General features: G+C 42.5%; 1 protein-coding gene and 1 long non-coding RNA gene across 4 annotated transcripts in view; one reads left to right on the top strand and one right to left on the bottom strand.

Moving 5' to 3' along the window:
- Positions 1-861: 861 nt before the first annotated feature.
- On the bottom strand, positions 862-7,160 carry LOC105007407. The gene is made up of 2 exons (XR_004576835.1): positions 7,050-7,160; positions 862-2,480 (listed from the first exon to the last, which is right to left on the bottom strand). It is a non-coding gene; the product is annotated as an uncharacterized LOC105007407 (long non-coding RNA).
- The window catches only part of kif6 (kinesin family member 6), a 273,774-nt gene continuing 257,998 nt past the window's right edge, over positions 5,689-21,464 (top strand). For all 3 annotated transcript variants that reach the window (XM_020044540.1, XM_029125384.2, XM_013131828.4), the window contains exons 1-2: positions 5,689-5,837; positions 19,536-19,645. In XM_020044540.1, coding sequence (XP_019900099.1) covers positions 5,778-5,837; positions 19,536-19,645 — 170 coding nt within the window. In that variant the 5' untranslated portion in view covers positions 5,689-5,777. The remainder of the gene's footprint in view (positions 5,838-19,535; positions 19,646-21,464) is intronic.

Below are 21,464 nucleotides of genomic sequence, written 5' to 3'. Positions count from 1 at the left end.
TTCATTTATTTATTTTTGTTTGTTTGTTTTGCCTATAGTTTTAATATATATTGATGTTTGCTTTGGCAATGTATGTAGTAACACATTCCATGCCAATAAAGCCATTTGAATTGAATTGAGAGTATCTTTTAGAAAATCTTTCAGCAGAGTTGCATAGATTGTAAACTCACTACTAAATAAAAAGAATGCCTGTGAACTCGAGTTAAAAGCGAAGACCTTTTCAAACAAATGAGGGCAACTTTTAAGAGAGAGAGGAGACCGAGAGAAAAGTGAGACAGAGACAGAACTGGGAGTGAAAAAAGACAGGTGGACTGCCATCAGTTGGTGTGCCATGAAGCATAAGAGTGGACAGTACATCACACTGTCCAGGTGAACAAGAGATAGAAAGACAGAATGAAAAACCTAATATAGGCCTAACAGTACAAATCAGTTAGTAGCTTTATGTTCCCATTTCTAAACATCCTAATCTGCTATGAGCTGGACTTTACCAGAGATGTCAGTGACCTCTTTCTCTACATACACCAGTAAGCAAGCATTAACACCTTCCTCTCCATCCATCTCTACCTACATATTCAAATATATAATAATATACTGTAATTAGTTGCATTGTTTCATAAATCACACATAATATAAAATAAAGGACTTACAATCTTTCACATGTTATTTGTGTCTAGATAGGTGTGTCTATTACATAGACACAAGCATCAGGGAAAGTGATACAGTAGTGGTCATAAACATAATGACATCCTTATAGGCACAATTTGGATTTAGTAATGAATAAACTAAAAGTACAGTAACAGATCCATACTGAAGCAATTAGAAATGTATATGTCAGGATAGAAAACCACATCAGACTGAAGATGACTGTAAATGTTGCCTAGTTTATAGATTTATTTTACACTGATGGTTAGGTATAATTAGACTTGCTTTTTCTAAAATAAATATTAGATCATAGAGACAAACACATGATACACACCTCATTTCATAATTTTTATATGCAATACGTTAGATGTAACATCACTGTCAAACAAAAAATGAATGATCTCCCATTCTGGCTCAGTTTTTAGCTTGCGCCTACAGTACCTAACTAGCTATATTGTGTATTACCTTGCTTAATACTGGTGACAAACTTAGCTGTTATCAACCCATTGCTGTGCACAAACAAATGTAGTTAATTTACATCGTCATATATAGAGAAATACATTAATTCAGAAACTGATTAAGTGGGTAGCTAGTTAAGGGAGGCCAAAAGGCTACAGTCAAGCTAACTTAGCAAACGTCAAGCTGTTAAATATTCAATGTTGAAAAAATATTTTTGAACAAAATAATGTATCAAGTGATCCTATTAGAAAAACATTGTAATAAGCAATAATAAGCAAGTACATCTTCCTTATGTCAAGAGTTTCACGGAGAGGGTCGGCGGTAAAAGCAGGGTGAAAGAAGGAGCTTTAATAAAGACAAAAAGGAAAACAAAACAGAGTGCCGGGCACTACGGAAACAAAAGGCTATACACTGAAACACCGGACGTGAGAACGCAACAAGAACCACACTGATGACATTCAGTGACCAACAAGAAGGAGGAACTTAAACAGGGACACAACGAGGGAGCAAACAAGACACAGGTGCAAACAGTAAGGGCACGGACAGACTGCATACAAGAACAAAAGACAAAAACCAAACACGCTACATTCACAAACAGCATCCCCCCCCCTTAAGGCACAGAGACCCCAATGTGCCAAAACACCAAAGGGGAGTAGGGGCTTGGCACCAAGGTGAAGGCTCCGCCTCGGGACAGGGAACAGGCGGATTTTCTGCCACGGTGCAAGGAGGAGGACCAGGCGGAGCTGGAGGAGGAGGACCAGGCAGAGCTGGAGGAGGAGGATCAGGCGCAACAGGAGCCAGCAGAGGCAGAACAGGAGCTGGAGGAAGAACAGTAGCTAGAGGAAGAACCGGAGCTGAAGGAGGAACAGTAGTCAGAGAGGGAACTGGAGCCAAAGGAGCCGGAGCAGGGAGAGGATCAGGATGTGCAGGAGGAGACGACAGCCCCACCTCGGAGCACAGAAGAGACTGGACACAGGGACAAGAGTGGGCAGATGGCAGGGGCTTTTTGTCCCACCCCTCCCTTTGGGGCGGACTCTGGGCAGCAGACTCTGGGCAGCAGACTCTGGGCAGCAGACTCTGGGCAGCAGACTCTGGGCAGCAGACTCTGGGCAGCAGCAAGCCGCGGAGCCGGGACTGGGGCAGCAGCAGCTGTAGGCCGGGCAGGACTCTTGGACACAAGCCTTGAAATCCCCGGCCAGAGTGGAAGGGTTTTTTAACGGCAAAACATAAGGCTGGCTCACCATCGTCCTCCCATGTGGTCCACCATCTCCATCTCCTTGTACATCGGCTGCTCTATCATGCCTTCTGTGTTTCAGTTTTGGTTGGACATTCTGTCATGAGTTTCATGGAGAGGGTTGAAGGCATGGTGAAAGAAGGAGCTTTAATAAAGACAAAAAGGAAAACAAAACTGAGTGCCGTGCACTACAGAAACAAAAGGCTATACAGTGAACGGGAGAACACAACAAGAACCACCCAGACGACATTCAATGACCAACACTGGGGCAGGAGGAACTTAAATAAGGACACAACGAGGGAGAAAACAAGACCCAGGTGCAAACAATGAGGACAAGGACAGGCTGCATACAAGAACAAAACCAAAAACCAAACAGAACAGAACCTTAACACAAATTATTGACTTTGTTTGTACATCAAATCTGTGAAAATAAGACTCCAGATACATTCTTCTGACCGTGGTCTAAAATTGCCACAGGAAAATGGGGATTTTGCTCCATCACGGACACACAAATAAAAATGGTTCCCAGCCGATTATGAAGTAACTATTTCAGTTTGTAGCTAATGTTCGTATTTATGTCAGTTTTCAGATGTAAAATATTAATGTAATTTTATGTAATTTTGAAAAGAGGACCTCAGCATAGTTCTTTTGTATTTTTGAGTGATTTTTTATGATGGAGGACCTAAGACAGTTGTTGGAGGAACGGATTGGAAGATTTCACCTGAGCGCTCCTATGTTTTATTATTATGATGTTGTTATGATGTTTTCATTTGAGTATTTGTTCTTATGCTATTGTATTTTTATATTTTTTCTTTTTCTTTGTAAAGCACATTGAATTGCTTCTACGTATGAATTGTGCTATACCAATAAATAAGCCTGCTTACTACAGCAAACATGAAAGTTTTTTTGCACATGTAGTGGGCCACAACTTCTCTGCACCCCCTTGCCCTAGCGCTTTTGTAAGTCAATTTTAACACCCTCATCCACAGAGTTTTGGCTGAAACAGTTAGTAGGAGGGGTGGGGCCTAGTAAGAAATGTAATTGTGTCAGTATAGAAAATGTACCAATGGGCCACTGTCTCTGCTTTATGGGCCAGTCATTGGCAAAAAAATAATATCGGCCCCAAAAGTGCGTCAGCCCACCGGGCATTTGCCCGGTATGCCAGATTGCCTGTTCAAAAGATACAGCCTAATAGTTATTTAATGCTATTTACGCTAATTAGCATATGTCAAATCAATAAAAGTTTCATGATATGAACTGGGGATAGACAAACGTGTAAAACAAAGTTGGTTTTGTGTCTGTAGCTTGTACGGTTCAGCCTAGTAGTTAATTAATGTTAATTACGCAGATTAGCATACGTAAACACGATAAATGTTTCCTAATTTGAAGTGGGGATATCCTAAACTCGTCAAACAAAGTTGGTTTTGTGTCTGTAGCTCAAACACTAGTAGTCATTAGAGTTAGCATGAAGGGCTAACTTTGTGAAGTCATACTTCAGTTGATTTTTGACATGGCAACTAGTTTCATTGTCAGCCTTGTTCAGAAGTATGGCCTAGAGTCTGGAAATATACTGGCGAGTAAATCCAATGTACGTTTCAGGAGAAAACTTGTTTTAAAGGCATTTTATAGCATTAGCATTAGCTTGTGTTGAAAATGGTCAGAATCCTGTCAGCTGCCATTTTGACGTCTTTTGAGAATTGCGCACATGCACATTTTGCATACATATATTGTACAGTAGTCATTTTGTCCGCCATTTTGCAAGTTATCTCTTACTCCTCCAAAGATTTAAGGGAGGCATGTATAAGACACCTGTATGCCAAAGGACAAGTCAATTTGATTTACGGTTAATGAGAAGATTCTTGCCACTGGCTGTTGTAAAAGTTAATTGTCCATTCGTGAATGACATTGATACAGTTAAACTGACTAACGTTTCTTACTAGGTTTACCACAAATAGCGTCTATGTATGCCGTTTGCCACTGGCTGTTTTAATAGCGTATTAGCCAGTAATAAGCTTTACCGGTATCTACTAACTTACTGGAATAGTCAAAAGAATTGAGCAATTGCTAGCAAGTCTGACAAAGCTATTTCATTTCATGGCATAAGAACTTATTTTTTTCTTTCATGGTAAAACAACATACTTTTTTCTTTCATTCGTGAATGACATGTATACAGTAACTATCAATAAAGGCGACGATAACTAACTTTTTCATCAAGTGAAAAGACGAGAGAATTGTGGAATCTACCATAAATAATAAATGTTGTTGCCAGATTCAAACTTAGGTCTTCCACATGAGAGGTACATGTCTTTAACCACTACACCACAGCATTACACGTTTCAGCAGTCGCTACACTCCATTGAGGATTGTGTGAAACTGACTAACATTTCTTATTAAGTTTACCTACACCATATGAACTGTCTATGAAATGTATTGCTTTTGCCACTGGCCGTTTTAACAGCTTATTAGCAATACAGTTCTGTCTATGTACTGTATTGCTTGTGCCATTGGCTGTTTTAACAGCTTATTAGCCAGTAATGGGCTTACTAGTATCTACTAACTTCCTAGGAATAATCACAAGAATTGAGCAATTGCTAGCGAGACTGAAGATGAACTTTTCCATGCCAGAAACAGTCGCAATATAACTATAATGTAATTGTAATTGTCAATGTCCCTGGGGCATTCACATTGGCTAATAGGAATGTCACTATTCATAGTTAGTACTTTCCTCACCCACTGATATAAACCTAACTTTCTCGACACAGTTTTGAACAGGTGTTGCCAGGTAGACAACATTGTTTATACATTTCCTCGTTAGCAGATAAATCAAGCACAACTAATGCAGCAAAATCTTATTTGAATTCCCACAAGCGAGCAACTGTTGGTCTAGGTAGTGTTACTGGATTCGCCTACCAGCAGGTATGTGATTACATTTGAAATATGTAATTAAATGTTTAAATATGCCATTAAATGCTGAAATACACCATTAAATGCTGAAATACACCATTAAATGCTGAAATACACCATTAAAAGCTGAAATACACCATTAAATGCTGAAACACACCAGGAAATTATGAAAAAGGCCATGTTATTATGAAATACATCTTATAATGAAAACATGATATACCATATCATTATTTTTAAAAGGGGCATTATAAAAATATTTCATAATAATATTCCACTTAAAATGTTTAATGAATTATATATTTAATTATTTCATTTTGAACCCTTTGGTCCTCCATACAAGTATGTTTGCTCCATTCAAAAGAAATAAGCTACATAAAGACTAAACTACCAATCACATAACCTATAAATGCTCATCGACATCACGTGACTCATCACCTGGCAACAACTACTACAACAAATCAAAAAGGGCAACGTTTGTATACCAAACGACATCATCCAACTTTTCGTGCGTTTTGCAGTGAATTCAAGTTAAAGAGACATGGTAAAGCAGACCATACAGATCTTTGCACGCGTCAAACCCACAAAGACTACGACATCGGTAAGTGCGCCTTGCCTTTATTTTATCTAAGGTCCATTGAGTCATGTCAGAAACAAACAGCTGAAGTCGAGGTACTACTGTACCTACATTACTGTAGCTCGCTGGGCTAGTTTATCTAATATAATTGTAATTAATGCAGTCTGCCAGTTGCTTACTTGGCAGCTGACGTGTTATCAGTCAATTAGAAGACCATATTGTGGAACTTTTTAGCTGGCAAACTTTATATCTTATTAGCAGACATGAATAAACTTGCACAGGCGACGTACTCCATGTAGATAAAGCTAGCTAGCTAATGTATTTGTAACCAACACAAATTGTCTCCCCGCCTTACATTACGTAGTGTCCAATGTATTTGAAAAGTAGCGTAATTCCCGGAATGAAGTGTATTTTATGTCAACATTTATCTTGACGCTGCAGCAAAGATTCTCCAAACATACCCCCGTACATACATCGGTTTTTGGGGAATTTACCAACAAAATATATGAATAAAACTTTTTGTGTCTTAGTAGCTTCGCCTCCGAGTGAGTATAGCAGTAAAATTACTGCGTTCAACCTAGCCGACTCTTGAAATAACTCGGTCGTCAAACTAGCCGTTCGTAAAAATTTTGTGCGCAGATATATCGTTATGTACATGGAAGCGCTTGTATATAACGGTATAGACATTATATAATGGTGTAACACACTTTCTACGAACGGCTAGTTTGACCGAGTATTTTTCAAGAGTCGGCTAGGTTGAGCGCAGTCTAAAATTCGGGTTCCAACTTTGGGGAAAAATTACATTTCTAAAAGTGTGGATGTTACATGGAATGCCCAATATTATTAACATGCGTACATTTAACAGCTTAACCTTAACAGCTGTTTATGAAGAAAGGCCTAAACATAGAAATTATTTAAATTTTTTGGTAATTTTCCATTTTATTTTTTATAGTGAACCATTTTGTATGTACTTGTTAAAGTTATTGACTGCCCAAGTAGTCAGTCGTCTGATGTGTAATGGAACCCGACTCATGCTGAATAAGAGATTTAAGGCAAAAAGACCTAATAACAAAAAACAACGGGAGAGGTCTGCAGTACAGGCCATGGTTCAATCTGTAGCATACCTCATGCAGTTAGGCTATTGCATGCAATCCATACGTGAACAAATACTATACATATTAGCTTAATTTAAGGATTATTGGGAGTGATTAATATCTACACAAATACCTCAAATACCTAATTTACAGTTTTGCTCTCCACAAAAAAACGTTCATGACAGATCTGCGTCTTGTGACCAACATTAAAGAAACACTTCCGGGTCACGAAAATCTGGAAATTTTCAAAATAAAAGAGACCAACCAATTACTTAAAAACAGAGATAAATTGAGTTTATTAATTGTTTGAGAACATATACCTCTCAAAAAATTGACAACATTTCAAATATGATCATATTTAAGAGTAATTTCGATAAAAACTGGGTGTTAAAACACGTTCCAAGGGTAAAATTCAGACAATGCCAATGACAGAATGCAATACATATTGCCTCATAGCTCATAAACGATTGAATATTCCACAGAGAAAGCAGTGTAGGAAATGTCCAGGAGAATGTGTAGAGTAAGACAAACCTGTCTAATCATGGGGAACGGTGTGCTACATCTAGCAACACAACATTTCCACACCCTCTTGTTGCACAATGCAACTTAATGGATATGAAATATATATTGGGCTATAAAAAAAACGATTCTATATGCCCCAGTGAATGTATTGTAGGAAATGTTCAGGAGACTCTATAGATTGATTATATGCAAAGAAATCAAGGGGCACTGTGTATTTGCAATTGTTGCTGGCATTTTACTCCACCCATACCATAGGCCACATTCCAAATTGCTGAGTAGCCTTTAGATCCATTATTCCTTTTGTTAATGGAGGTGATTATCACCACTTATCACCACTGGAGGTGATTACCTAACAATTCAGCTAATGATCTAATGTAGTTGTCAGTGACATATATTAACTGGTCATTAGCCTGTCCAAAAGACCATTTACAGTTTTATACCTTTTAGATTAGCAAAATAATTTTTACAACAAAGTCAAATCATATCCAATTTCCAACTTTTACATGCTAGAATAAGTTCAACTTCATCAACTCTTTAGAAGGATATCTTTTTTTGCAACTACATTCCAGCTATCGCTTTATTTGAGAAAAAAATATGTATTTGTCCTTATATTGAAAGATACATGTTTTAATTGAGACGTATGAAGGCTTGTATTGTACAGTGAGGGAAAAAAAGTATTGATCCCCTGCTGATTTTGTTTAAAAGACACCTGTCCACAGACGCAATCAATCAGATTCCAAACTCTCCACCATGGCCAAGACCAAAGAGCTGTCCAAGGATGTCAGGGACAAGATTGTAGACTAACACAAGTCTGGAATGGGCTACAAGACCATCACCAAGCAGCTTGCTGAGAAGGTGACAACAGTTTGTGCGGTTATTCGCAAATGGAAGAAACACAAAATAACTGTCAGTCTCCCTCGGTCTGGGGCTCCATGAAAAATCTCACCTCGTGGAGTTGCAATGATCATTAGAACCGTCACAAACTACATGGGAGGATCTTGTCAATGATCTCAAGGCAGCTGGGACCATAGTCACCAAGAAAACAATTGTTGACACACTAAGCTGTGAAGGACTGAAATCCTGCAGCGCCCGCAAGGTCCCTCTGCTCAAGAAAGCACATGTACAGGCAGTCTGAAGTTTGCCAATTAACATGTGAATGATTCAGAGGATTCAAAACCCCTTAATGAAGAATAAAATTTTGAGTACCGTGACGTCGCCCGGTATGGCGCAGCCGGGGCCCCACCCCGGAGCCAGGCCCGGGGTTGGGGCTCGAATGCGAGCGCCTGGTGGCCGGGCCTTCCCCCATGGGGCCCGGCCGGGCTCAGCCCGAACGGGTGACGTGGGGCCGCCCTCCCGTGGGCTCACCACCCACAGGAGGGACCATAAGGGGCCGGTGCAAAGAGGATCGGGCGGCAGTCGAAGGCAGGGGCCTAGACAACCCGATCTCTGGACACGGAAACTGGCTCTAGGGACGTGGAATGTCACCTCGCTGGCGGGGAAGGAGCCTGAGTTAGTGCGTGAGGTTGAGAGGTTCCGATTAGAGGTAGTCGGGATCACCTCTACGCACGGCTTGGGCTCTGGAACCACACTCCTTGAGAGAGGATGGACTCTTCACCACTCTGGAGTTGCCCATGGTGAGAGGCGGCGGGCTGGTGTGGGTTTGCTCATAGCTCCCCAGCTCTGCCGCCATGTGTTGGAGTTTACCCCGGTGAACGAGAGGGTCGTTTCCCTGCGCCTACGGGTCGGGGATAGGTCTCTCACTGTTGTTTGTGCCTACGGGCCGAACGGCAGTGCAGAGTACCCGACCTTCTTGGAGTCTCTGGGAGGGGTGCTGGAAAGTGCTCCGACTGGGGACTCTATTGTTCTACTGGGGGACTTCAACGCCCACGTGGGCAACGACAGTGACACCTGGAGGGGCGTGATTGGGAGGAACGGCCCCCCTGATCTGAACCCTTGTGGTGTTCAGTTATTGGACTTCTGTGCTAGTCACAGTTTGTCCATAACGAACACCATGTTCAAGCATAAGGGTGTCCATCAGTGCACGTGGCACCAGGACACCCTAGGCCGCAGGTCGATGATTGACTTTGTTGTCGTCTCATCTGACCTGCGGCCGTATGTCTTGGACACTCGGGTGAAGAGAGGGGCGGAGCTGTCAACTGATCACCACCTGGTGGTGAGTTGGATCCGATGGCGGGGGAGGAAGCTGGACAGACTCGGCAGGCCCAAGCGTACTGTAAGGGTCTGCTGGGAACGTCTGGCCGAGTCTCCTGTCAGAGAGATCTTTAACTCCCACCTCCGGCAGAGCTTCGACTGGATCCCAAGGGAGGTTGGAGATATTGAGTCCGAGTGGACCATGTTCTCCACCGCCATTGTCGAAGCGGCCGCTCGGAGCTGTGGCCGTAAGGTCTCCGGTGCCTGTCGAGGCGGCAATCCCCGAACCCGGTGGTGGACACCGGAAGTAAGGGATGCCGTCAAGCTGAAGAAGGAGTCCTATCAGGCCTGGTTGGCTTGTGGGACTCCTGAGGCAGCTGACGGGTACCGACAGGCCAAGCGGGCTGCAGCCCGGGTGGTTGTGGAGGCAAAAACTCGGGCCTGGGAGGAGTTCGGTGAGGCCATGGAGAAGGACTATCGGCTGGCCTCGAAGAGATTCTGGCAAACCATCCGGCGCCTCAGGAGAGGGAAACAGTGCCCTACCAACGCTGTTTACAGTAGAGGTGGGCAGCTGTTGACCTCAACTGAGGATGTCGTTGGGCGGTGGAAGGAGTACTTCGAGGATCTCCTCAATCCCGCTGTCACTTCTTCCATTGAGGAAGCAGAGGATGAGGGCTCAGAGGTGGACTCGTCCATCACCCGGGCTGAAGTCACTGAGGTGGTCAAGAAACTCCTCGGTGGCAAGGCACCGGGGGTGGATGAGATCCGCCCTGAGTACCTCAAGTCTCTGGATGTTGTGGGGCTGTCTTGGTTGACACGCCTGTGCAACATCGCGTGGCGGTCGGGGACAGTGCCTCTGGGATGGCAGACCGGGGTGGTGGTCCCTCTTTTTAAGAAGGGGGACCGGAGGGTGTGTTCCAACTATAGGGGGATCACACTTCTCAGCCTGCCCGGGAAAGTCTATGCCAGGGTTCTGGAGAGGAGAATACGGCCGATAGTAGAACCTCAGATTCAGGAGGAACAGTGTGGTTTTCGTCCGGGCCGTGGAACACTGGACCAGCTCTATACCCTCTACGGGGTGTTGGAGGGTTCATGGGAGTTTGCCCAACCAATCCACATGTGTTTTGTGGATTTGGAGAAGGCATTCGACTGTGTATCTCGCGGCATCTTGTGGAGGGTGCTTGGGGAATATGGGGTCCTGGGTCCTTTGCTAAGGGCTGTCAGGTCCCTATACAACCGAAGCAGGAGCTTGGTCCGCATTGCCGGCAGTAAGTCAGACTTGTTCCCAGTGCATGTTGGACTCCGGCAGGGCTGCCCTTTGTCACCGGTTCTGTTTGTAATTTTTATGGACAGAATTTCTAGGCGCAGCCAGGGGCCGGAGGGTGTCAGGTTTGGGGACCACACGATTTCGTCTCTGCTCTTTGCAGATGATGTTGTCGTGTTGGCCCCTTCTAACCAGGACCTTCAGCATGCACTGGGACGGTTTGCAGCCGAGTGTGAAGCGGTGGGGATGAAAATCAGTACCTCCAAATCCGAGGCCATGGTCCTCAGTCGGAAAAGGGTGGCTTGCCCACTTCAGGTTGGTGGAGAGTGCCTGCCTCAAGTGGAGGAGTTTAAGTATCTAGGGGTCTTGTTCACGAGTGAGGGAAGGATGGAACGGGAGATTGACAGACGGATCGGTGCAGCTTCTGCAGTAATGCAGTCGATGTATCGGTCTGTCGTGGTGAAGAAAGAGCTGAGCCGCAAGGCGAAGCTCTCGATTTACCAGTCAATCTACGTTCCTACTCTCACCTATGGTCATGAGCTTTGGGTCATGACCGAAAGGACAAGATCCCGGATACAGGCGGCCGAAATGAGTTTTCTCCGCAGGGTGGCTGGGCGATCCCTTAGAGATAGGGTGAGAAGCTCGGTCACCCGGGAGGAGCTCAGAGTAGAGCCACTGCTCCTCCACATCGAGAGGGGTCAGCTGAGGTGGCTTGGGCATCTTTTTCGGATGCCTCCGGAACGCCTTCCTGGGAAGGTGTTCCGGTCCCGTCCCACCGGGAGGAGACCCCGGGGAAGACCTAGGACACGCTGGAGGGACTATGTCTCCCGGCTGGCCTGGGAACGCCTCGGTGTCCCCCCGGAAGAGCTAGAGGAAGTGTCTGGGGAGAGGGAAGTCTGGGCATCCCTGCTTAGACTGCTGCCCCCGCGACCCGGCCCCGGATAAGCGGAAGAAGATGGATGGATGGATGGATGATTCAGAGGAAAACTGGGTGAAAGTATTGTGGTCAGATGAGACCAAAATAGAGCTCTTTGGCATCAACTCAACTCACTGTGTTTGGAGGAGTAATGCTGCCTATGACCCCAAGAACACCATCCCCACGATCAAACATGGAGGTGGAAACATTTTGCTTTGGGGTTTTTTTTTCTGCTAAGGTGACAGGACAACTTCACCGCATCAAAGGGACGATAGACGGGGCCATGTACCGTCAAATCGTGGGGGAGAACCTCCTTCCCTCAGCCAGGGCATTGAAAATGGGTCATGGATGGGTATTCCAGCATGACAATGACCCAAAACACACGGCCAAGGCAACTAGGAGTGGTCCAAGAAGAAGCACATTAAAGTCCTGGAGTGGCCTAGCCAGTCTCCAGACCTTAATCCCATAGAAAATCTGTGGAGGGAGCTGAAGGTTTGAGTTGCCAAATGTCAGCCTCGAAACCTTAATGACTTGGAGAAGATCTGCAATGAGGAGTGGGACAAAATCCCAAACCTGGTGACCAACTACAAAAAACATCTGACCTCTTTGATTGCCAACAAGGTTTTTGCAACCAAGTACTAAATTATGTTTTGCAAGGGGGTCGAATACTTATTTCACTCAATAAAAAGAAAATCAATTTATAAAATTTTTGACGTGTTTTTCTGGATTTTGTCTCACACTGTTCACATTTACCTACCATTAAAATTATAGTCTGATAATTTCTTTGTCAGTGGGCAAATACAGCTTATACAGTATGTTCGACAAGCACTCTTAGATATTCGTTCATCATTGAGCACAGACTTTTACACTACTCACCGGAGAGATTGCTTTGTTCTTCCCCGACCTGTATACCAATACGCCGACGGAAGAGAAAGGAGAGGGGTGAACATGCTGGTGTCTGAATGACTGCCTGAACAAATACCTTCCTGTAGCACTGATCTCGACCATCATGAAGTGCTTTTAGCGGCTGGTCAGAAGACACGTCTGCTCCACCCTTCCTGACACCTTGGACCCCTTTCAATTTGCATACTGCCCCAGTAGAGCTACAGACAATGCCATCACCCTGACGACACACACACCGCCCTCTTCCACCTGGAAACAGGCAACACATGGGTGAGGATGCTGTTTGTGGACTACAGCTCTGCATTCAACACTATTGTGCCTGCCACGCTTGTTCTTAAGCTCATGAACCTGGGATTTAACACCTCCCTCTGCAGTTGGATCCTGGACTTCCTGACAGGCAGGCCCTCAGCTGGTGAGAATGGGCAACCTCACCTCATCTGCACTGTGACCCTGAGCCCTGGAGCGCTGGAGCCCCCCCTAGGGCACTGGGGCCACACAGGGCTGCGTACTCAGTCCCCTCCGTTACTCCCTGTTCACGCATGACTGCGTGGCCACACACAGTCAAATTCGCAGATAACACTTACCATTCTGGGTCTCATCTCCGACAAAGATGAGACCGCTTACAGAGAGGAGGTAAGGAACCTGGCTACATGCTCATGCGGAGCGCATGATCGGCTGCCATCTCCCCACTGTGCAAGGAATTTACCATACACGATGCCTGAGGAAAGCACGGAACATCATCAAAGATCACAGCCACCCAAAGCTGTCTGTTCACACTTCGGTCATCTGGTAGATGCTACCGGAGCTTCGGGGCACGCACGTCCAGACTCACAAAATGTTTTTTCCCTCAGGCCATAAGGCTCCTCAATCTGCAATATTGATCCATAATCATACTGATCACACACAAACATTCCAGATGCTCTGATGTCCTTCAGGTCCATGTAATGGGAATATTCCTTTGCATGTGGCCTAGCCAGTCTCCAGACCTGAACCCAATAGAAAATCTTTGGAGGGAGCTGAAAGTCAGTATTGCCCAGCGACAGTCCCGAAACCTGAAGGATCTGTAGAAGGTCTGTATGGAGGAGTGGGCCAAAATCCCTGCTGCAGTGTGTGCAAACCTGGTCAAGAACTACAGGAAACGTATGATCTCTGTAATTGCAAACAAAGGTTTCTGTACCAAATATTAAGTTCTGCTTTTCTGATGTATCAAATACTTATGTCATGTAGGCCTGGGCAATAAAACGATAACGATATGTATTGCGATAGACACGTGATCGATATCAATAAAAAATGTGTTCGATAAAACGTTCGATATATATATATATATATATATTTTTTTTTTTTTTTTTTGTCGGAAGAAAACGGGTTGCAAAGCAAGTTTGGTTGCATTAACAAAGCCACTCGCTCTCAGGTAACCTTGCAACGTTAAAGAGTGGGGAGTGACACGCTAACAGCCAATCATGTAACAGTATCAAGTTTGGTTGCGTCATATTGTTGTCTCGTGCTGGTCTGCTGGATTCAACCGGCGACTGATAAGCAGAAAATGAGTGCCGCAGCGAGCGAGGAAATTGTAAATAAAAGAGGAAAAGTCAGCTCGCCAGTATGGCAATTTTCTGGATATTATAAGTCTGACCGTAGTCAGAACAATGTCGTCTGCAAATTATGCAAGACCGTCGTCCCCACCAAGACTGGTAATACAACAAACTTGTTTTACCACCTTAGCCGCGCTCATCCTTTGGAGCACAGCCGTATTCAACCAACAACATCTGCAGTTGCAACACCGCACAAACAACAAACCACCATGGAGAGGTACTCTGCATCAGTGCCTTATGACAAAGAATCTAAACGATACAAAGATATAACGGAGGCAGTTGCATATCATATAGCCAAAGACATGCTTCCGCTCAGCACCGTCGAGAAGCCAGGTTATAAAAAGCTCATACACGTGCTTGACCCACGCTATGTTCTTCCCGGCCGAAAGTACTTTTCTAAGACTGCCATTCCTAAGCTGTATGTAATGTGCAAAGAATCTGTGCAGCAAGAAATATTGTCAGCAAAGTACTTTGCAACAACTTCTGACCTGTGGTCAAGCCGTACTTCTGAGCCATACATTAGCTTGACCATTCATTTCATCGACAATGAATGGGGTTTGAAAACCAGGTGCCTTGAGACTGCATATTTCCCCGATGATCACACTGAAGAAGTGATAGCAGAAGGCTTGAAGGAGGCTCTGTTGTCCTGGAGTCTGATTGAAGACAAAATGGTGTGCATCACCACAGACAGCGGGGCAAATGTAGTGAAGGCGACTTCACTGAACAACTGGACACGGCTGCAGTGTTTTGGCCATCGTTTGCACTCTGCTATTGGTGAGTAGCTTTGTCATTTTAATATTCGTTATCAATGGTTCCTATGGTTATTTTATTAGCCAGTAATTGGGAGGTAATATATTATAATGATTTATGGAAGCAGCTTTACACACTGACATGGCTGTGTGTGTGTGTGTGTGTGTGTGTGTGTGTTAACTGTATTTGTTTCTCTCTCTGTGTGTGTGTGTGTGTGTGTGTGCGCGTGTGTGTGTGTGTGTTAACTGTATTTGTTTCTCTCTCTGTGTGTGTGTGTGTGTGTGTGTGTGTGTGTGTGTGTTAACGGCTTGTTTCTCTCTCTCTCTCTGTGTGTGTGTGTTCTGGTTTTTTTATCTGTGTGTTTTTCTCTCTCTGTGTGTGTGTGTGTGTGTGTGTGTTTTCTGTGTGTGTGTGTGTGTTTATTATCAGTTATTGACACTGTCTGGCATTGTTTTTCTGAAGGTGCTGCAGGAAAAGATAAAAGAGTGGAGAGGGCTGTAGGTGTGTGCAAGAAAGTGGTATCTGCCTTTTCTTACTCGTGGAAAAAAAAGAGTGCGCTCTCTAAAGCCCAGGAACGTCTCCATCTTCCGACACATCAGCTGGTCACAGAGTCCCTAACCAGGTGGGGCTCAAGGCAAAAGATGGTGGCAAGGGTCCTAGAGCAACAAAAGGCCATCACTGAAGTTCTGTCTTCTGACAAAAACAACAGGCACCTGATCCCAACGTGGCAGGATATTGACGTCCTTGAGTCAATGCATGTGGCCTCAACTCCTCTCCTGGAGTTCACAGACTCCCTTTCTGGGGAGTCATATGTGACGGTCTCGTACGTGAAGCCTGTGCTCCACCTTTTCCGCTCCAGTTTGCTGAAAGTTAATGAGGGGGACACTCAACTCACAAAAGAGCTAAAGACAAAAATAATGGCATATCTCGATGAGAAATATGCTGACCCTGACACAGATGATCTCCTTGACATGGCTACCTTCGTGGACCCTAGGTTTAAAGGCCAATACATCAGACCAGAGAAGGTAGGGGCCATTCGAATCAGAGCTGTGTCTGAGATCATGGATGCAGACCAGGGCCAATCACAGGCAGGGCCTTCTGAGGGAGCAGCAGACCAAGGTGCAGAAGGAGGAGCTGTCAGTGAACCACCTCTGCCACTGGGCGTGAAAAAGCAACGCAAGTCATTGGGGAGCTTTTTCAAAAAACAGTGCCAAGAAGAGGATGCTTTGCCTCTCACTGAAAAACAAAAAGTGGAGAGTGAGCTGGAAAGGTACCTTATGTGCCCTGATGCAGACAGTGAGTCAAACCCTCTGGACTGGTGGAGGCTACATGAACACAACTTTCCCAGAATTTCTCAGCTGGCGAAAAAGTACTTGTGCATCCCAGCCACCAGCACCCCGTCAGAAAGAATTTTTAGTACTGGGGGTAATATTGTTACATGCACAAGGGCAGCTTTAGACCCAGAGAAGGTCAACCAACTGGTGTTCCTAGCACAAAACCTGGACTGAAAATATACTTGAATAGTTTAACTTCAAGTATGATTAGAGTAAGAATAACTTGAAGAGTTACATGTTCATATTTCTGCAGGTTTTATATTTCAAACAATGTTACTGTACTGTATCAGGTTTGTTTTTTGTTACAGATGTTCCTCAGTCTACCTCAGTTTTATTTGTTTACAAAACACTGCACATATTTTAAAACACTTTATTCACCAGAAGGTGAACAGCTAGTGAACTTCCTAGCATTAAACTTGCACTAAATTCTCAGGTTTTTCTATGTTTATATTTAACACTTTGCAGTGCACTATTTTATTACACTTTATTAAGCATTTCTTAATTTTCTTTCATTTTACACTTTAAATGTTAAGAGATAATTGTTAAGTGTTCATTGTGACTTTAGACTTATGTTTACATTTTAATTATTTGAGTTTGGTTGTGTTGACATTTCTTAACTTGAAGAGATTATGATCAGAGGAAGTTTGTTTAAAATAAAAATGTTTAAACGTACAATATTTTTCTCCTGGTCCTTATTTTAAATGGGTCATAAAAATATCAATAATTATCGATATCGATCAATATGAAACACTGATATCGTGATATGGTTTTCAGCCATATCGCCCAGCCCTAATGTCATGCAATAAAATGCAAATTAATAATTTAAAAATCATAAAGTGTGATTTTCTGGATGTTTGTTTTATATTCCGTTACTCACAGGTGACGAGTACCTATGATATAAATTACAGACTTCTATATGCTTTGTAAGTGGGAAAACCTGCAAATCGGCAGTGTATCAAATACTTGTTCTCCCCACAGTATCTATAATATTCAATACTGCTACCATGCTGTTCATACTCCCATGTTACTCTTACAAAAAGTGCTCCTAGTTTACGCTAAGTATATTATTGCCAGACTTGCCATATCAGTACCACTACTAATGCTAGTTTTACAGTACTCTTTTTAAACTGCTGGTAGTGTACAGTGTTATGTGCAGTTTATTATTATTATTATTATTGTTGTTTTACCTTTTCGCCATATTTTTGCTATGTTTTATTTATTTATTTTTCTTCATTCACAATACGTAGTTGTAGTGTACTATGCCACAATCCATAAGCGTATTACTCTCATATGTATCTATAATATTCAATAATTCTACCAAATTGCTACTAGTTGACATTTAGATATACAAGCATGGCAGTACTATACATAATGTCCAACAATACTACCCAGAATGCTGTTAGTTTACTACTCTTAAGTACTCTTATTATTATTTTTAAGTACATAAAACTGCTGCTAGTGTATAGTGTTGCTTCATAATTATTTTTTTTGTCTGGCTATATTTTTGCTTATATTCTTTTTAACTCTCACTAAGTAGTTGTTGGATGCCATGTCACAAAGAATTTCATTGTGCATGATGACGCTGTGTTGTTCGGTGCATTTGACAAATAAACCTTGATACTTGAAACTTGAGTGGTATTCCTCTATTGTGTTTTGGAATTGGAAGTTTTAGTTACTCAAACATGTACTGGATGCAGTTCTACCCTGAGGAGAAAATGTATGATTGGTATTTAACCTTTTCCTTTTTACATGTTAACTGAAAACAGTCTCATTTGCAGAATGATTGGGATTTCCTCTGAACAATTAGGGATAAAGGGATAGTTTGACCTAGATTCAAATTTGGGTGAGTTGTTCTTGAAGGCCCAGGGAGTCATTTTTCACAACAAGCCATTATTCACCTCTCTCCCTACCTGTAATTAGCATTATTAGCAATGTCCAAATTCATGAATTGCATCTGTACGTTCCAAGCAACAAAAGATGCAAGCAGAAAAACGCTTCAAACTAAATTCTGTAATCTGTTGAGCTAGCATATGTCTTTATTTTACTGATTACGGATATAACGGGTGGAATTTGTTGACTTCAAACTGGCACTATGCAAACCTTGTTTTGTAGCCATCATACACAGCCTCTGTTATTTGGCAGTGATGTCATTGGTAGCAAGCTAATATAACGTTTCTATAAAACAAAACTGAGGATAAAAAAAATTCTTACGATGTTCAACTACATGTTTTTTTTTTCAAGGGAAGTTTATCATCTATCCAAATACACAGGTATTCAGGGAAAAGGTCAATAGGAAAATCATCCAAATTACTAAACCCAGATTAACGGTGAACTTTTTAGATTTAGAAAATAACACAGAAGGTGGTTTGTTCTACAAACCCAAATTGAATGAAACAATCTTTAAATTCTAAGTTATCTAATATGACAACAATCTGCTATATACGTGCAGTAAGTAGCTCAAAATCTAATTCACCATTGTCTGTGATTCAAACAAACAATTTTATTTGTTTGAAAATGATTGAAGATTCATTTAAATTAATATTTATTTTTACAAAATATAGATTGCCCATAGACACGTAAAAAAATCATGTGCTAATCAAGCAAACCTGATTTATTGTCTGCCCGTGGATGGACAAGTTTTTTTAAAAACACCACCTGACGTATTATGTGCCCAAGGACACGTTAAAACCTAAAGAATGGTTCATTAGGGCAGTTTGATGCCAGGTTTGATAGCTAATGACATTTGATGTATGGTGAGGTAAAAAGTGCCCTAGTTGGCATGGTTTTTTAGACTGGTTCATCATGAGGACACCTTCTCACACTGAATTTCTAACCCTTAGTGTTCCATATCCCGCCACACACTCCACGCACTGTGCAGGAAGACAGAATTTTGGAGCATATTGCTAACATTTGGATGATATCACTTTTTTGATAACTCTATTTAAGAATAAACATTTTAAATTAAATCTCATGGTCCATGCACCTGCGTTTTTAGAATGCATTCATATCCTGTGTATAAAAACGCAAACTGTGACCTCTGGGCCAGTAAATCAAAGCTTGCTCGTTTTAATCCCCAAGAAAAAATATTTATTGTTACATTCTTAAGCAAGGCACTTACAGTCATGCCAAATGATTTACATTAGCAATTAGGGGTATGTTAAATTACAAAAATTTAAAAAATATTTTTGTCTCCAAGGTTTACTGTGTGGACAATGAGCAGGCGACAGGGTCCTTACTTGAGTTCATGGTACCCAGGGACCTGGCTGACGGCTTCGTAAACAATAAGAAGGAGAGCTACAAGTTCAGGTGAGCTTCTGGCAAACAGACTTCATGTGGATTCTGGCTTTTGTATTGTCATTAGGCTCTAAATCTTTCAAGTCTCATGCACAATGCGGTGATGAACAAATTAAAGCCAAGGATGGCTGCTATCACATAACTTATGGAGAAGAAGAGTTTAAGTGTTGGTTTGTTTTATCACTGTAAATCATTGTTGACTCCTTTGTTGAAGCATGATAAAAATATGACTCTTGTTTATGGTTGCCACTGACAGGTCTAAACAGTAGTTTGCTCATTTATTCTGGCAGGTTTTCACAAATATCTATAGAACTGTGAATGAGTGTTTTTTCACATAGGCCAACACAATATAGGCAAGGTTACAGTGTCTGGTTCACTGGCAGTGAAAGCTGCTGTCCTTATTTCCACTGGGCAGAGCACTGCATGTCGCACTTCCAGACCCTCAATTCAAAGTTTCACAGTCTGCTATAGAAATGTAAATCCCTCTAACCACAAAAGCCTTTTAGTAGATTGCGGTGCGCTTGCATCTGTTTAAATAGAAGAGCGTTTGGGCTCTTCTAAAATGTTCGTGATTTATTAAAATAAAAACTCTGGTTTAACAGTTGATTATTTCAAGTTTAATTACGTGGCACCACGGGAACAACCATCATGACAAAAAGAGTACAGAGACCAACACAGGGTAAGTCATGACAGATCGTTCTGATTATGCATTTCAAGTTTCAAGCTTATATTCTCTTCTAACAGTACAGATGACGCAATTAGCATTTGCAGAATGTACATACAAGTCTAAAACTGCAAGGTTGCACAAATAGCTCCAGGAGACAGAAAATCATAGAATGTCGGTTGCCCAGACAACCCGTTCTGAGATAAATAAAGTCTGAGATATGACAATCTGGACAGTTACTATATGGGGACTTAAGTTAACTATGCTCTTCTCAATAAGGAATAGAGCTCTGTTCACCTGTAGGATGTAAGTAATAATAACCCCATACTGTTCTAGACCTTCCTCCTAGAGAACAGTTTCTTATGGCAGTTTTATGGCACAGGCAGAGGCCTGTTTCTCTTACTGCTTAAAGGAGCCAAGGCCCTGCTCAGCTGATATTCAATTCATCACTGCCCCTGAACACGACACTGGCCTTATAAGTTGGAGACAGAGAGAGAGACTAGTTTTTCAGCATATGTGTAATTGATCAAACATACAGAGTACAAAACCCTTCTAATAAGATAATGAATAAATACATTTTCTACAATTGCTTTGGGTAAAGTGATAATATCTAATCACACAAAAATAATACACCATAAGACATTACTATAACATTATAGTAATGTTATCGTAAACATTTAGGCAGTCTAAAGCAGGCTGTACAGAGTCTTTAGATGTTGTTTTTATCAGCATATGAATTTGTACATCATCGGCAAAGCAATGAAAGGAGATATTGTGTTTCTTAAAAATGAACCCCAAGGGCATACTGTTCAATCACTTATTAAGTGGAAAATTTGGGGATCTCTTCATACCAAGCCTAAACTTCCAGAAGAATTGTTCGGGATACAAAGAAAAACCCACAGGTAGCCTAAGGAGAAATACAGGCTGCTCTGGAAAAAGCTGGTGTGGTTGGTGTGGTTTACTGCACCAATGCCACAACAATGCCCGATAAAAATATGCCCGACAACACCTTGACACACTTCACAGCCTATGGCACACTGTAATTTATAGTGATGAGACCAAAATAGAGCTTTATGGTCACAACCTTAAGCGCTACGTTTGGAGAGGGGTCAACAAGGCCTGTAGTGAACAGAATAACATCTCCACTGTGAAGCATGGTGGTGACTC

The sequence above is a fragment of the Esox lucius genome, chromosome 15 (assembly GCF_011004845.1).
Source record: "Esox lucius isolate fEsoLuc1 chromosome 15, fEsoLuc1.pri, whole genome shotgun sequence".
Taxonomy (NCBI): domain Eukaryota; kingdom Metazoa; phylum Chordata; class Actinopteri; order Esociformes; family Esocidae; genus Esox; species Esox lucius.
Note: the sequence above shows the minus strand (reverse complement) of the source record. Positions and strands in the feature narration are given on the sequence as shown.